This window comes from Brachyistius frenatus, unplaced genomic scaffold, assembly GCF_029030835.1.
Source record: "Brachyistius frenatus isolate BFR_SWC_R1_liver_20210118 unplaced genomic scaffold, ASM2903083v1 Contig_31, whole genome shotgun sequence".
NCBI classification, from domain to species: Eukaryota; Metazoa; Chordata; class Actinopteri; family Embiotocidae; genus Brachyistius; species Brachyistius frenatus.
The window spans coordinates 3,191,906-3,210,463 of NW_027210630.1; the positions used below are offsets into that span (position 1 = coordinate 3,191,906).

General features: G+C 42.4%; 1 protein-coding gene across 3 annotated transcripts in view; it reads left to right on the plus strand.

The window, feature by feature from the left end:
• arb2a (ARB2 cotranscriptional regulator A) overlaps positions 1-15,257 on the plus strand; it is a 149,535-nt gene extending 134,278 nt beyond the window's left edge. For all 3 annotated transcript variants that reach the window (XM_069699914.1, XM_069699913.1, XM_069699915.1), the window contains exon 11: positions 15,065-15,257. In XM_069699914.1, coding sequence (XP_069556015.1) covers positions 15,065-15,225 — 161 coding nt within the window. In that variant the 3' untranslated portion in view covers positions 15,226-15,257. The remainder of the gene's footprint in view (positions 1-15,064) is intronic.
• Positions 15,258-18,558: the final 3,301 nt, after the last annotated feature.

Below are 18,558 nucleotides of genomic sequence, written 5' to 3' on the forward strand. Positions count from 1 at the left end.
ATTGTGGACCTCCGTTAACTGTGGATTTTAATTCTCTTTCCGTTTCAAAATGAGTAAGATTTACATTTTCTGCCAGACTTAATAAGTAAATATGGGGAAAAAAAGTTCAAGAAAACAGAAAAATAAACTGGCAGCAATTTTAATGGTATCTGTGACAGTGAAGAAAGCATGTAAGGTGGAAAGTGTCAGAAGGCAGAAGGGTAAGAGTCAGATACACAGATAAAGAAAGTAAGGGAGGGGAAAAAAAAGATAAAGTTCAGAGAAAAAAAAAAATAGGGATATGAACGTCTTGTAGAGAAAGAGAGAAAAGAGCAGCCAGAGAGAGAAAGCGAGAGACAGAGGAAGCATCCCTCTGTATGGGGAGATTGTAACATCACACTGTAGGGTCCCTTATGGGACAGCCACAGACAGAGCGCACTCCCTTCTGCATGCAGGAAGAGGAAGCTTTGCCAGCATGGAAAACATACAAGAGAAGAACGAGAGACGAGTGGAGCACAGAAAAATGCATTTTTCCCCAGAGATGAAGTGGGAATTTTCTGCTAGCACAAACACTATGTAGGCACATAGCTAAGAAAGAAGAGGGGAGGAGATGGCAGAGAATAAGTAAAAAGAGGGATGCTGGAGGAAGTGAGAGAGGAGCGTTATGATAGACGAAATGGTTGGAAAGTAGAGGTAAAGAGTTCGTAGAAAAAGAAAGGGGCCAGTGGCGCTTTGCAGAAGTCAGATTAAGTGATCTCTAACATAGTGCTGTAACTAGTCCTCCTGCCAATCTGACCACATAGGCCATTAATTTCTACCTTTTAATAGAACCCATTGAAGTGTTTTACTTTTTACGCCGCTGGTTAGGTTTAGGCTCAAACCATTTGGTTAGGGTCGGAGAAAGATTAACAGTTGGATCAAAATGATCAATTGAACTGCGTTGCGCATTAAAGTTTCTATTTCCTTAGAGTTATGCTACCATTGTCATGTGGCAACAGTAAATGCAGTTTTGTAAAACTCTCCAACCTTGTAGTTGGGAATGTGAAGCAAATACCAATATCGAACTCGGGTAGCAAACTACCCACCCAACCTCCTACATAAAGTGAGTTTTTCCCCATTTAAGGATGAGATGTCCTCTGAAATGCGTCACTTTTTTGGGACATTAGATTGTCGCTATTTATATGACCACTAGAGGTCACGTATCTATAAAACGTAACTGTGTGTCGTGATAAGCTGCTTGCACAAACAACAGTCTCTGCTATAGTGAGAATAGACCGGAGTTTGTAATATGAGTTCATAATATGATGAGAATATTTGGTTGTGGTGATTGTATGAGGCACAAAATCACCACACGTAATTTGAGGATTTTGTTTGAAATCGTGATTGTGTCATCATCGCGGGGCTATTTTGTACAACAGTCAAAATCGTTTGTAGGACCATAATATGACTTGCAATGATTGTTAATACTTTTAATTGCGTGCGTGCGTGTGTGTGTTTGCCCATACTGCTGGATAAGTGTGTCATTAAACCGAAGTAACCTAAGTGGCGGTGCATTATGTGCAATAGTCAGAGCCGTGGGGTCATCAGAGAGGCTCTGATCAGAGGTCACATTGTGCTGCTGTGAAATGGAACATTACCGCTCACCAACACGGCAATAAATACAGAAACTTTAACTGCTGTAAAATATGAGGCAGCCCTCTTCTTTCGCAGTGTATAGGGTGTATATGTCTGTGGCTGTGCACGCACGCACGCAAGGCCGCATGTGCTTAACTGTGTCTAGGACAGAGGTTTTGCTTAAGGGGTGGAAGAGGACGGGGTTAGGGAGGGATTTAATATGCTACTTTATCCCTTGGGGGGCTATACAGTTGAAAGTCAATGCATGAGGCATGCAGAATCACACCAGCCTACATTACAGAGGGACTGGTGGATTGGATATGTGGGGGGGCTGCTATAAAAAGTGAAATCATATCACTTAGCAGCTGAGTGCAGATAAAGCTGTGTTTGAACTGGGAGGCATAAATTATACATTGTAAACACAGCGTTGGGAGACTACGGCTCGTTTAAATTATGACAGAGGGTAGTTTTTCTCCGCTCCTTTCTTCCTTCCCTCTCCTCTGTTTCTGCCGCTCTCACTCACAGCTTCCTCCTCTTTGCTCTCAGCGCCCCGTCCTAGTAACTTTTTTTTTTTACCTCGTGCCTCTTCCACTTTCAACACACATAGAGTACACTCTATCACATCCTTTGATTTCTCCTAATGTTTCCGATATCTTAAAAAAATAAAAAAAAGATTTTGACACTTGGTTGTAGCTTGACGATGGCTCCTCCTCTCACTGCCCACTTCTTTAAGTCCTCTCCCACAGTGTTATTGAGAAGTAGCGTTCCACATATCATGGATGGAGGACAAAACTGGGTGAGCAGGCTGTAAGAGCGCTGTGGTTTGATCAATGTTCTCCTCTTGCATAGTTCAAGTTGGGCTGCTTTTTTTTTTCTTAAAGGTGCCTTCGTCCCTCCTGACAAGTGCGAGGTTATTGATCAGTTTATTCTATTTGTCATTGACTGCTCAGCACCACTCTCTCTGCTCTCAAGTCAATAGTGGAGGATTGAGAGTGTGAGTGCCTCCCCTGACCTGCCCTCCCTCAATCTCTGACTCGTCCACTACACACACACACACACACACACACACACACACACACACACACACACACACACACACACACACACACACACACACACACACACACACACACACACACACACACACACACACACACACACACACACACACACACACACACACAAACAAACAAAATGAATGACTCTCTCTGCCCATTGTACCCACACCTCTGATCCCAGCTACAATTTTGATTAATCTTGAACGGCTGCAAGGTCAGGGTAGGACTGTGTGTGTATCTGGTGTTGGCTGATGCTGTCAGATAAAGGTCTTAAGCTCTGTTGGGCTGGGTGCTCTGTGTTTTTCCTCTGTATGTCGCTGCGTACATGTGTGTCTGTGCCAGGGTGGTGAATGTCTCCTCTACAGGAGATCACCAGAACTAGGGCCGTTGTTTGAGCACGAGACAACAACTTCACTGCACAAATACATTGATTTCATCAGTATGAAAAAGGAGGCTTGATTGTATAAAGTAGTGGTATCATCATCCTGAATGCAGACTCAGTTTTACAGGTTGAGTCAAATTTCTATTGAAGTTAATATCATGTTATAATAAAAATTCATATATATATATATATATATATGTATATAACATGGCATTCTGGTACACTATAAGATGAATGGAACATCTTAATTTGTCTAACAGTAACAATGTAATTGTGTAGCTTTGCTATAGTTCTTTAACCATTGCAGTTGCACTGTGTACGTCTCCTTTATTTTTGAGTTATGAATTAGCATAGCTCAGTTTCTCTCCGTGCTCATCAGCGTGGCTTCGTTTCAGGACTTAGTTGATTTATGAAGACCAGAATGGGGGCTGCAACCCCTCGCCTCTCCACGGAGTGAGAGGAGATAATTATTCTCTTTCTGACTCACACATTTCGATGAAAAATGCATACAGCTGGGACTAGAAGCTGCTTATCAAAAGGTTAACTCTTCCCCACAGTTGTCTGCGTCTGCAAAGGGGAGCATTTCCAACAACAGTGGCAGCGTCGGACCACTTTGTGTTTTCTTGCTGTTTTGTTTGGGTGTTTTCAACATTGCTGTGACCCGCCAGTGGCCCAGTGCTTTGTTTTCCCAAAGTTAACTTTCAATCAAGAGACAAGCCAGCTGTTGTTTGTGTTGTGTTCTGTCCATTATTTCTTAAGCAGCCATCTGAGTGCAGATTCATAGCAAAATGATTCTCATGTGAATATACATATACATGCAGCACACATTTATTTTGTAGCGTCAACTTTCAACTTATCTGATTAAACACTGACTTTACAAGCAAACACATAAATAATTTTGGCGATGTAGTTTTATACATAAACTCTGACAACCAACATGATGTCAGACAAAGAGTATTTTGTTTTTTCTGGCAAACATACAATGTGCTGTACACTGCTTGCATATTGTTGTGCGTGATAGCTCTTTAGATCATCTCATTGAGATTCAGAAATCTTCTGCCTTTTTCACCTCCACGTACACTGTATTCCCACATACAATGCTGTCACTCCTTCACTCACACATATACACACGCAAAGTTAACACACACGCTCACTCTTCAGGCCTTGTGTGGAAGGAGGGCTGCCTGGGAAAGTGATAGCAAGAGAAAAGAAGCTCTGGAGAGTGAGTTATCTCTTTAGATGTCATTGAGGGGCGCCTCTTTTCTCTCCCTCTCCTTCCCTCTATCATTTTCCTCTTTCTTCCCTTCTCTCTGTCTCCCTCTCTCTCTTGTTCCCACTTGCTCTCTCAAATCATGCTCGCCTCCAGTGGTATTCAGACAGTCCAAGGACAAAGTAGCGATATGCTGGGAGCAATGGACTGTCCATCAGTTTGCGTTTGTGTATGTGTGTGAGGGAGAGCAAGAGAGGGGTTGATGTTGAGTCTTTGAAGCTGTTCTCCCCTTGTCCTAACAGATTGGAGTCTCGTCCCTCTCCGTTTAACCCCCTGATGCTACATCACACACTCACACAAACAGAACACACTTATCAGGCTGCTGTGGACACACATAACAACACATTGCAAGATTTAAGATTCACCTAGAGCTCCATGCACAGCTTGCTATTGTCGAGGTCACGCCCTTGTGTTTAAGAACTGTTACATTTACTTCACTTCATATTTATTGACTTGTCAAGGTGACTGTAATGACATTAAATAGTTAATTTCCATAAAGATATGTAAGATATGTGTTGAGGTTTTTTTTTGTTTTTTTTCATTATACCCCCATCTGAGCAGCACCAAGCCAGGGGTCTCTATATTACTAAGTCATGTAGTGTGTTAATGTGGCCTTGGCTTGTCTGACTAAACCAGTTTGAAGTGGATGGCTCCTGGGTCTGTGACCCTGGGAGAGGCGTGCGTACGTACACACACACACACACACACACACACACACACACACACACACACACACACACACACACACACACACACACACACACACACACACACACACACACACACACACACACACACACACACACACACACATATCACACAAACCCAACCAGACGCATGACCTACTCGCCTCACACCTCACACATACACACACGAAATCCATCCCGGAGACAGACGTCTCCCTCTGCATGTGTGTGACGCGGCAGGTCCGCTCTCTCAGACAAACAGGGGAAATCCTCCTTGTCTTGCCTTGTCCATTACTGGCCATCTCATTATCCCAACGCATGTGGGTGTCTGCAGACCCTCCCCCAACCGGGGGGGGGGGGGGGGGGGGGGGGGGGGTTTTTTTTTTTTTTTTTTTTTTTTTTTTTTTTTTTTTTTTTTTTTTTTTTTTTTTTTTTTTTTTTTTTTTTTTTTTTTTTTTTTTTTTTTTTTTTTTTTTTTTTTTTTTTTTTTTTTTTTTTTTTTTTTTTTTTTTTTTTTTTTTTTTTTTTTTTTTTTTTTTTTTTTTTTTTTTTTTTTTTTTTTTTTTTTTTTTTTTTTTTCCCGGCCAAGCTCCAAAACCAAGAGACTTAACCATTACTGCTGCATACACATGCACTGGCCCCTTGGCTCCAGCCAGGTTCCCCTGACGCAGGGACACACACCGGCAGGAAGTTTGAGGAGAGGTTTGTGTCAGTTTACTTCTCTTAGAACACTTCAGGTTTGACCCTCTCTTGACCAGGCGGCTTCCTTCTCCTCCATCTCTCCGTAAACAACCACATCCCTGCGACTGAAGGCGTGCCGACTCGCCAAGTGTAATAACATCAGTCATGTTTTGATGTGAGGCGGGACGTCTACGTGAGTTAGGGAGGCTGACTCAGGGAGGCTGTGCACCAAAAGAAGCCGTATGTCTGTGTGTTTCCTTCTGGGTTTTCTCTGATTGCAGGGATGACAGATCTTTGTCATGGAGGAAACCATGTTAACCTGTCACCTTAGCAACCTTGTCCACCCACTATTTATGCACTGTGTGTCCTTAAAACACATACTCACTCATGCATGTACATGCTCACATACACACACAAAGAGGGGTTGTCCACTGATCTTGTTGAGTGTGTGTCAGTTCTATTAGCACATTCCCAGATAGGACCAGAGCCTTCTTATCTGTGGTGACCCATTAATTACACTTTGTTCCATTAAGTGATCTATTTCAGACCTGCCCCACCCTCAACACTCACTCTCTGCTATCTCCACCTCTGGCCTGCTCCTCCCCCACCTGAACTCTCTCCTCTCCTCTCCTCTCCTCTCCTCTCCTCTCCTCTCCTCTCCTCTCCTCTCCTCTCCTCTCCTCTCCTCTCCTCTCCTCTCTCGTCTCCTCTGTACTTTTCATCCCCCCAACACACACTATCTCCACGTATCTGTATGTGCTACAATGGATGGGATCACAAGGTCTTGTGACAGGTAGCTGTATACTTGCAAAGCAGGTGTAAAAATGTGTATCTGTTTGAGACTAAACTCACAAAATCAGGCTCGTACAGAACTCCTGCTGGATGGATTTAGATGTTAGATTTTTCTCTCAGTAGATTCTCAGTCCAAACTGGGTAGAAATCATGAATTGTACAATACATGTACGTGTGTGTGTGTGTGTGTGTGTGTGTGTGTGTGTGTGTGTGTGTGTGTGTGTGTGTGTGTGTGTGTGTGTGTGTGTGTGTGTGTGTGTGTGTGTGTGTGTGTGTGTGTGTGTGTGTGTGTGTATATCCTTGTATACAGTACGGTCTGAGGACAAATGTACTCAAGTTTAAACTCAAGTTTCTCCACTTGTTTGATCATTTTCATTCCGTTTCTTTTTAGTGTCCAAAGTTGGGAAGGCAACTGCTTTGTGCTTAAGTAGATATGTTTTCTCAGCTTCGTTGGAGATTGGCATTGGTGACACATCATCACGTAGAACAGCAATCATTTGCATCTATGATGCAAGGTGCTTTTTTTTTGCTTCTAGTGCTAGAGATCTTAAGGTGAAGTGCTGGTCATGACTTGCTATAACGCTATCAGTCTGCTTCATGCTTTTTGTTCCCATAATTAGCCTTAGCATTGTGAAGAAACAAGGCATTTTGTCTCACTGGAGGCCAAAGCAGTATAGTGTGATATAAATATTAACAACAAGAGGACAAAGAAGGGGGAAATTATATGACCAGAAAACGCTATATACTGTGCATTCCCTCACTATTCTGTTGATGTATAATGCCTTGATATACTTTGCAGTTATACCTTAAAATTGTAAAAAGCATCTGCCAGTGGTGTTAATGACTGTGCTGGCTTCTCCTATAGACATTAGACAACATGGCTAGTGAAGGAGGGTTGGACGTAAGGTGCGTGCGATAGCCCTAGCCTTGTGTGGATGGGGGTTTTCACACTCAAGGCTGTCTATTCTTTGACCATTGATTCTGAATGTGGCCTGTCTTTCTTACAGGTGCATGGGGGCCTCTTTTACCCCTCTCCTCCTCCTCCAGCTCTTTTGTGACTGAGTGATGTGTGTATGTCTGATATTGTAGAAGTGTGGGTGTGTGAGTGTGTTTTTCTATGCCTGGTATTGTCCTGGAGGTGCAAGGGAGAGTGCATGAGTGTGTGTGTGTGTGTGTGTGTGTGTGTGTGTGTGTGTGTGTGTGTGTGTGTGTGTGTGTGTGTGTGTGTGTGTGTGTGTGTGTGTGTGTGTGTGTGTGTGTGTGTGTGTGTGTGTGTGTGTGTGTGTGTGTGTGTGTGTGTGTGTGTGTGTGTGTGTGTGTGTGCCAGACCTCATTGTGCTGAAGTGGAGCAGACGACGTGTGTTTATGTGAGTGAGGAGTGACTGTAGTGTAGTGAAGTGGTGTAGTGAATGTGCAATTTGCCCTGAATTTGGATATATAGACTATAGTGTGTGTGTGTGTGTGTGTGTGTGTGTGTGTGTGTGTGTGTGTGTGTGTGTGTGTGTGTGTGTGTGTGTGTGTGTGTGTGTGTGTGTGTGTGTGTATGGGCATACCCACATCTGCGCATGTGCGTCTTGTCTTTGGCAAGGTTGTGTGTCCTGACCCTTGCCCAGGCATCGTGCGTGTGTGTGTGTGTGTGTGTGTGTGTGCGCGCGCGCGCACGCACTTGTGCCTATGTGAGTGCATGTATATCCATGCGTGTAGTGCCTCCACTAATGCACAGTCTTTGTGGGGGCCTCTCTTTTCAGCCATGCTGCTTTTGAGACACATTGTGCCTGGGCATAGAAACAAAAGCTCTCCATTGCCCCTCAATAGGCCAAAAACAAATCCGTGTCAGGCGAGCTAGCAGCCCCCGAGTGTTTGCCATTTAAGTCCCAACCAATGGTGGTGCAGATGGAACAAAAGGCCTGGACAGGGAAGGAGGCCTGCACTGTTTACAGTGTTAATGTTCGGGTGGCATTCTCAACTAGGTCCCTCCATACACATACATGTGTATGCACACTCAGTCACTCAATCTATTTCTTTCAATGTCTCTCTTTCTGTCGCATATGCTCACTGAATCAACAGGTACGTGCGCAGACGTTGTGCTGTTTTAAAACAAAAAACTGGCAGTTAATCTTGGACGTACCAGAGGGAACATTTGTTCTCCATAATGGTGAAGCACAGGATGTCAGTAGAAGCAAGCTCCGAATGGTTTATAAGTAAGGAAATAGCAAAATATGTGTTGCATGTGCATCTGATAATCAAAGTGACAATGTTGTTTTCATTTTCAAAGTTATATGTTTCTTGGTCTTTTTGTCATGATGGAACAGTAAATTCAACATCTTAAAAGCTTCTTTTTAACTAATAAATAAATTTTATGTAATTTTGTCTTTCACTGTATAGATGGTTTTTTTCTCCCTCTTCTTTTATTTAAGCCATGTATAAAACAGTAAACCAAATATACATCCAAATGGCTTCAGGATTAAATTGTACAATGTCCTCATTTTATAAAGCAAAAATGAGATTTATACAGTTTTAACCATTTTATAGGCATTCTGTTTTTTATTGAGTTAATATTTGAATTTAATGAAGTGATTTTCTTGAACATCTTACCAGTTGTTTAATTAAAAGTGTATTTTTGCCTGATGTCCTGCCTTCTGTCTATCCTGACAAGACTGAGAAATTATTTTCTCATGCTTGAAATACACCGTGCTGACTTAAAATTGAAATTTTCATGTTTGAATGCACTTTTTACATCTGTATTTTATATATTTTTAATGTCATCATTCTTAAAACATAGGTAAATCAGGAAAGGTGCAGCCAAAGTCTGTGTGAAATGCCTTGCACGGATGTCCTTATTCCAAAGTGTCTCCACCCATTTTGGCTGAGCAGCGTAAAACAACTGATATTGAGAGGTGCTGTAGAGACGAGGGCATGTTTGGGCTTTCGATTTTTACTGAGGAGGAGAGGGGAGAGTCTGACATTGGTATCAAATAGCCTGCACAGTCCTTGGACCAGGGTTATCTTGTAAATACTCTGCTCCATGTCTATAAAAGCAAAGGTTCTTTATGATAGCCAAGGCCACTCATTCACGTTAAAATAAAAAAAGCACTCAATGCAGTCTCGGTGTCTGGGTGGGTAGGGTAGGGAAGGGAAGGGTAGATGAAGGGGTTTAACTTAAGGAAAAAGGAGTAGAAATACGAAATGCAGTGCTGTCTTTTGTGCAGAGTCCTTGTTGTCACAAGTTCACTATCCATGGAACTATTATATGGAATTTAAAGTAGCTTACATTGGGTTATGGTTTAAACCAGTTAATGTGATCTTCTTTCCTTTCTAGGCTGTCACTCGATTTTGTTTGTCTATGTCTCTCTTCTGTTTGTATTTTATTCTAAGTAAATACGGAGTCCCCTCAGCGGCCCCTGTAGCAAGTAATTCAGGTTCTCCCTCATCTCTGTATGTGTAATGAGTTCTGCCTTGTTTTTGTCTGACAACAGCACACAATATTAAGCAAAGTAATTAAAAGCAGTAAGAGGGAGATGGGGGAAGTGGGAGGGAGCAGACCCCACTTACCAACAAGCATTAAAAATGAATTAAATTCAAGACGCAATAGTGGTATTACTGGTTTGATAAAATGAGTTCTGATTTGAGTCTTTTTTTTTTTTTTCCCTTGTGATGCATGTGTCTCTTCTGCTCCTGTGAAACCTGTAAAGGCTTTGTGCCATGTTGATTTTATTCAAAATGAAGATGTGTAGCGTCATACGTGTGCTGCACTGTGGGTTCGACGTGGATGTCTTCACTCTCAATGGAAATTGAGGAGTGGTGTTAGGGAAGGGGAGAGAAGGTAAATTCTAATTTAATTAAATTTTTGACTGAAGACAACATCTCAGAGGTTTGTTACAGAGGACAGAGTTGCTCTGGCGGCGTGGCCGACCACCTGTCACCTGCCCGGGCTCTCTTTGACCTCGTCTCCAGTGGTAACATGTCGTGCCCCCTTCGACAGACAGCCATGTGGGACAAAATGACATCCTTGACCTTTAGGCGTGTTGGCAAGCCAAGTGACAAGACGCATAACTGACTGTACGTGCCTGTGTGTTGGATATGGACAACCAGACACATAGGAACTAATACACACAAACACACACTATGTGCACAGACTGTGCACATACTCTCACACACACCACAGAAGATCATCTAATATCAGAGAGTGTCAGGGGCGGAAATCCGATCGTCTGACAACCAGGACAGAGATAGCGATTCTCCACCGCTGATCCATGCAACAGATAGTTTCCACAAACAGCAGTCTGGCTAAGGTTACAACCAGCCAAGGCCCGCCCCACAATGCACTGCTTTGCTTCACATCAAGATAAAACAAAAGCTTAGGTTACCGTCGATAGGAAATTGATAAGATAACACACTGTTTGTGGGTTTTTTAGATGAAAACTCTGACAAGAGGAAATTAGAAAATGTTTGCTTCTGCGTCCAATAATAATATTTTCTATATTAGTCCTGTTAGGTATTCTGTTTTTGTAATTTTTGCTTCATGATTGTATCGTTGTTCATGTCCTTTTTTAATTGAAGCTCATTAAATGTTTAACCCAAATGTCAGTTTATTTGATTAAGCACTCATAATTGTTTAAAGAAATTCAATTCACACAAAGAAAAGTATCATCACTTTGCATTCCCCTTGCCTCAAAGTGCTCTTAATAATTTTAATATGTATTTATATTATAAATGAAGTAAAGAGATATGGCCCCCTTCACATCAATGTAATTACGAATCACAAAAAAAAGAGTTTGATTCAAATAAAATAGGCCATTTGTACACAAGCAATTAACTGGTGCGGCTTTAAATAATGTAGCCCAGATGGAACCTAATTATAGTCGGCATGCTTTGATTCGCGCTTCCTGTCGGAGTATCACTCGGGGCGTCACTTTGGCTTTTCAGTCACCTAACGTTTGTTTTGAAATTTGTGACAATCAGAGCCGATTACCATTTGTAACAGCATGTAGCGTTTGGTGCACGGGGAAGAAAGCATGGCCCATAGCTATGGAGGAGTTTCCTTGTTTCCAGCTCAAAACTCTCCTCCTCTGTGCCCTTATCTCACTGCACACAAATAACAACTTACGTGTGTGTGTGTGTGTGTGTGTGTGTGTGTGTGTGTGTGTGTGTGTGTGTGTGTGTGTGTGTGTGTGTGTGTGTGTGTGTGTGTGTGTGTGTGTGTGTGTGTGTGTGCGTGTGTGTGTGTGTGTGTGTGTGTGTGTGTGTGTGTGTGTGTGTGTGTGTGTGTGTGTGTGTGTGTGCGTGTGTGTGTGTGTGTGTGTGTGTGTGTCAATCAGCATCTTGTAGCAGTGTTGAGTCAGAGAGAGATCAAACAGTCAGTCAATTACCTTGAGAGGGCTCCAGTGGCTGTGACAGAGAGGAGGAGGCTAAATATCCAGGATCAAATCGTCCTCTCTGCCTGTCACATAATGAGGCAGCCTCACGAGGCTCAGAAAACATACACACAATGGTCAAACACAGGACAGCGGTCAGGCACCGCATTGAAACTGTGCTCTGACCTGAGCAAAGAGCACATAAGGGAGCTCTCACTACAGACTATGTTTCTGTACTGCCTTGCAATGAAAGCATCATAGAGCTCTGTGTGTGTGTGTGTGTGTGTGTGTGTGTGTGTGTGTGTGTGTGTGTGTGTGTGTGTGTGTGTGTGTGTGTGTGTGTGTGTGTGTGTGTGTGTGTGTGTGTGTGTGTGTGTGTGTGGATTTCCTTACCTCTAGGTTGGCAGCCATCATTATTTCTCATAACTATTACTAGCAGTAATAATCTCTTCAAAGTTTGCCAATACCCAGTGCTAATTACAAACACATCGTGAAAGTACAGGGAATTTCTCTGTATTCCCTGTGACAATACCCAATGCTACGGAGCTCAGCAGTAACATCATTATTGCATTTACAATAAATGAGGACATTGTCACATTTAAATTAAACTTTATTAGGTTAATGCAGTTACAATAAACCTGTTAAAATTAGCACAAGCAACTTAATTGTTGTATAGTTAATACAAGAAAAGCACATAAATACACTGATAGAAATAATAATTAAATTCACAAAAATGGAAGAGCTCTTTGTCTTTTATATATTTTTTGTCAAAATAATTTTCCTATATAAGAATTTGCTCATCAGCTGAAAAACCTTTTCATTAAGTGGCTAAAATTGAGGATAAAATACTTACAGGCTGTTTATGAGATCACTTTACACACAAGATACAGCCAGATGATACCTCATCGATTTCCACATCTTTTAAAGATATTACTTTGATTTGTGGCATAGCTGACGTGATTCTGCCTCTTCCCCTCCCCTCTCCTCTTCTCTCTTCTTCCTGGTCATTGGGGTTCCTCCTCTAAATCAGTGGTCACATCTCAGCTTTGACAACATCCATTAGGTTCAGCACACTTCGGCTATTAAAGAAAGAGTGGACTTAAGTTGTTAAAGCCCTGTTTAAGTCTATATGAGAGCGGGTTTGTGTCTGTGCGTGTGTGAGCATCGTCCGGGGGAGTGAACTTCATCTCAAAGCCTCCACCATATAGAGGGGTGGAGTTTTAACAGCAGAGTCATTGGAGGGGCACAGGCTCATCTGCATATTGGCACAGAAACACCCCCCTGGTGACCCTGAACTGCGATGGGATAGGGTGGAGAAGCTGGCGGCGTTCCTGAGGAGTTCACCACCAGTTCAGGGTGAACGAGAGAGCTCTGCGGCATTGATCGCTTCTGCAGGAGAAAAAAAAAGGACAAAACAGAAGTAAAAACACTAGTGAGGCAGAGACCAATGAGACGGAGAAAATGGAGGAGGTGGAAAAACATCACACGGCCTCAAATTGGATATAAATGATAGATTAGAGGTGTGAGAAGGCTGTGTCTTTGTTTCCAGGGATGGGTGTTGTGATGAGCCCTACACAGGTAGCCGAGTCAGTGAGAGTGCTGGGTTATTGACTACCATGATTGCCAGGCCAGTAAATTTGACCCAAGGCACTGACTGCCATCTGCTTGCTCTATAGCGTGCTGCACAGTCCCTTATCTCACAGTGATCGAGAACCACCCCCCCTTACATACTCGCGCACACAAATAACACGCACACACAAAAAAAAAAAAAAACACACCACCTGCAACTGAACCCAAGTCAACTCTCAGCCCGAGACCCTGCACTCAGAGTCATACACATAAACACACACACATGCACACACACCATCTCCATTAATACTTCCAGGCAGGGGTCAATCTAATAAACATGGGGTCAGTGCAGTGGTCATCAGAGGCCTGTCTATGGTGAGAGAGCCTTTAAGGTGCTTCCTAATTGTATCCCTGCGGCCTTCCAGTCAAGCTTTTTATAGCTGATACACTGTACACAGATAGGGGAGGGAGTCAGGGCGGAAGGAGGAAGGCACTGAAGAAATGAGCTGAAGTAAAGCGGTATTTCTATATGTACTACTGATCTGACTCATCCAGAAGAGTTGTTGTTATCAAGCCGTTTCCTGATGGGACAACCCGTTTTCAAGCAGCCCCCACTGATTTCAGATATTGCTCTTTGTTTTTATTTTAAATCCTCCTGGGGAAATTGTAGGCACCCATTGTAATAATCAAAACAGTCGTAAGCGTGCAAATAAAGATTCACTGAAGAAAACTCATTACAGCCGAGCTTGTATTCATTCATCCCTCTGTGTGTAAACACATGTCTTAGATCCATCTATCAGGGGATGAAACTCTTAATATCTCACAGCAAACCTATTCTCCCTCTGGGAAACAAGAGGGCACCTCAATATGGCTTTTCAGGTCCAGTTACAGTTGTGTTGCTAAGCAGCTGAGCTGCTAGCCAGCGGCAGCAGAGACAAGCCATTATCTGTTAGCAGTAAATGGTTAGTGAGCATGAGTAGAGATGATTCGGGCTGCAACCACGATCTGTCGTCAACATCAGTTCTCTGCTGCAGAGCCGAGGTGTTCTGTGGTAGGACGAGCTATCCAGCTAAAAATGCTGCGCTGTGATACCGTGACTCCAAGGAACCCGAGGCGCATGTACCAGATTTCCATTTCCAGTGTGACCCCCAACTTGGGAACTTCCTAACCTGAAGGAGGTCAGAGGGAAACCCAGCACGGCTGCCTCACCCTGCCTCTGCCGGACCACCTGATATGTTCACTAGTTACCTCTCTCCAGCTTGTGTCTTGCCTTTCCTCAATCGGTCCTTTAGAATGAATGACTACCGCTCCACTGGTTTCACTTAGTGCACCCATTGTGCATATGTCTGGTTTTGTTGGAAGGACCTCTTTCCGTCTCCCTGGTCGTGGAGCGGTGTTGATTATCAGGTATCCGCTTGGATAACATATTAAGGCTGTCCCATTGGACTAACGGGTCATAGGCTGCCACGGCTCTCACGCGCAGGGCTTTAAGTTTGCATAGAGAGATGCAGTGCATTGTGGGAGTGGTGAGCCTTATGAGACTAAAACAGCTAATGGCGTTCATTTATTTTCATAGTTTATGTTGCATTATGGTAATTTTAATTACGTTACAATATTCATGATCTTTTCCTGCTGTGTTACAATAAGCAAATGTCTTTGTGTGTATCTTCTACATGTAGGCACAGAGAGGCACGAGCTGACCTCCTGGATGAGTTTCACCTCCATCTTCAGGTTCTTCAGTGATGTCCTGGAGGCAAAAGAAGACGAAGAGGCGGAGGAGACCTCCAACGCTGTCACCACACGCAGCAGCTCCCTCAAAAACAAACACCCAGATTTGTAGAGAACCATCAACAGTGACTTGGAACAAGAGGAGGTGGGGGGGAAAGAGGGAGGTGGGGGGAGAAAGGGGGAGAGAGGGGTGGGGGAGTAAGGGATCAGAGGTGGGGGTGCAGAAAGGGTCCACTCTGCTATTTTTTTTTCTCTCTCTCTCTCTCTCTTCCTCTGTAACCGCCCACCAGTTTTCCTTCCCCAATCTTTTCCCTGAGTGTCATTTCTCCCTTCCAGCCCTCCCTGGCTTTGCACACACACACAGCCTTCTTGTTGTAAGAGACAAGAGTACAGGGTCACCATGTATACATCACAATAACGTTTTGCATTACTTCTAGTTGAGTGCAACTGTCAAAGCAATATGGGCCTGAGTGTTAGCGCTTCCCGTGGGCTGTGGCCTGGCTGCGGGTACGGGCCACGGCAGCAGAGATTAAGGCTGACAGGCGCTGTGCACAATGCGCTGTAGTGCACCTCTAATTGTCCTGACATCAGCCTGAACTGAGCTAATGCCCCGCCTGCCCTCCAGTCTGCACTGCTCAGTCTCCCCCTTCCTCTCCCTCTTCCCCCTGGTCCTAAAGCCAGGATTGCTTACCCTGAAATTAGTTTATGCGATAAGGTCTGTTGAGGTTCGGTGTCATTTCAAGCTGGCTAATGCCCATCTTTAATTTTTTTTTGCATCCCATACCCACCACAAATGTTTTTTATTTTTTTTTTTTTTTTTTATTAACAGTGAACACGCTGAGCTGATAACCATTTGTTTTAACAAAAGGGGTGTTTTTATAACTTCTTTAATGTCTGACTCCTCTGCACATGTAATCTGACTTTTCTCGTTCAGCTTTGTGTGGAGTGTGCTTCTAACCTGTGCCATGTGTTTCTGGAATTGCAGTTCATTAAATGAAAGAAAAGTTTTTTGTTTTTTTTTGTTTTTTTCATTTCTCAAGTTTGAGCTAAATTTGAAGTCGGTATCTCATACCCACATTGAGACTGTTTTATTTTTTAATATCAAGCCAATACCTCACGAAGCAAGTCAGCGAATAAGTGTTTACTTTGGTATATCAGTGGGTTTGATTTGCAAAAGTGTGGAGAGTTCATTTCTCCGTTTGTTATAAATATACATCTTTTTTTTTTCCCTTTTTTTCCAGGGTGATAGCCTTGAAATTGATGTCTCTCGATGATTGAATGCGATGAAACAAATAAAACAAACACAACCTGTTCTGAATATGAAAAAATTCAAGACATGGAGCATATTTAAAATCACTTAAAGTCAAGCATCAAAATGGGTTTGAGGGATATCTCATTTTCACAGGAGCCAGAAGTCAGCTCACAACACTCATAAAACCTCAATATATCGCCTTACACATGTCAGGAAATCCAAGATTTCAATATTATTCTAAGCCGAAATGATATTTCCTTAGATGTTGGATATCTATTTTTTCTTTCCACCAAAGTACTCTTCTTGTGTACTTAAAAGTGACAAAGTCAGCTCCCTGCTCAGCTGCACATAATCTGACTACGTGACACAAACATGATCAGTTTTTTTCCCATAAAGCTGGTATGTTTTATAAACCTCTCAAGGCTTAATGGAATACATTTCTAATGTGTCATGACATTAGTAAAAACTCAAACCGGATACTAAATCTTGTGATACCTTAGACACATTCTTAAATATATACTTTTCTCTTTTTTTCTTTTACTTGAGACACTTTCCATTGTTAAAGTTGCCCACTGTGAAATCCTGCCTTGTCTGCCCACCGTGTGTATGGTTTTAAGGCTTTTGTGGATTATCTTTCTGCTGTAATGAGACAAGTGTGGCTGATGGTTGCAGGCCTAATTTCCTTTTAATTTGATTCTGATCTCTCCAGGTTTCAGCAAAGAAGTTGGCTTATTATTTGATTTGATGAGTTCCATTTCAAGATACCATTGCTCATCTTTCTGCTTTTCAGCTACAATCAGTTCATTTTTCACTCCACAATTTGTATATTGTTGCCTTAGGAATAAACAAGACTCTGCTCACTGTTTTTAATAATATCCAGCAAGCCATATGTGAACAGAACTAAAGATTTAAGAGCAGCCTAAATCCAAAGCGCCCTCTTCAAATGAAAAGGGACTATTTTTGCCATGTTGCTCTTGAAGACATTATTCTTTGCAGATGGTTTATTTGTTGTATTAGTTAAGAAACGCCTATTTTATTTTTAACATAGCAAGCTTTTAGGTTTTATGAATCTGAAAGTATCCTGCCGGGTCACATATTTTTCTTATATTCCCTAATGTTTTTCTCATTCCCTTTTGATCCATGTCGGTTTTAAACGACTGTCTTTACAAATATTTTACCCCTTCTGCAGCACAGTAATTACTTTTGTAATTAACCCATTAAAGCAAAAGAAAATAAAACGAACTTTGCATCTTGATTTTTACATTAGATTTTCTATTTTCATTTTTGTTTTGCTGTTTATTTCCTTGGGATTATTTCGCAAATCGTCTGAACTTTTCCACGGATTGTCGGCGCAGGATAGCGCACATTATAGATGGATTTAGAAATAAATAAGCAGTAAAGACAGATACGACTGTAAAGCGAGAAGGATGTGTCCGAGTGCGGCGGAATGAGAAAGTCGAGCACCTTGTGAGGAATGACCTGAGTCGCTCATTGTCTCTCCAAATATAAAATAAAAGACCTTTAACATGTATTTTCTACTACGTAGTCGGCCACATGTAAAGAACCTTTTGCCAGGTTCAGACTGTCAAAAAAACTATATTTACTTAATTTAAGTATTGCTTTTTCAAGTAAAGCGGTCGATAAAAGTTTCAAGGGTCACATTTTTAAAAACTTCTTTTAAATCAGGGCACTATGAGAGAGAAGAATCTTTAAAGTTATTTTATTGGCAGTAAGAAGCGTGTCAAAAGAAAAACAAACTATAAACTGTAATACCCCTCTTTTTGGTCATTAATTTAGGCAATCTGAGCCCCCTCCAACCCAGCGAGGTTTTACGGCATCATTTGTTTTCACGCGGTGAAACCGATCAGGTCATTAAACGCCCCCTCAATAAATCTTTAGAAATCTTTTCCATTAACCCCCGAACAACAAGTGGAACCAGGCGAGTCCCCCTCACACAGTGTCAGGCCGCAGATTAAAGAGAGGCATTCAATCACACACACACACACACACACACACACACACACACACAGACAGACAGACAGACAGACAGACAGACAGGCACACACAAGTGAATTAGCCTCCACATTCGGTTTTAAACGTGTTCAGAGAAACTTCCTTTGGATACAAACAACTTCACAGCACTGAAATATTGAAAAGGAAAATCTGTATTCTCGTATTAGTGAGAATTTTCTG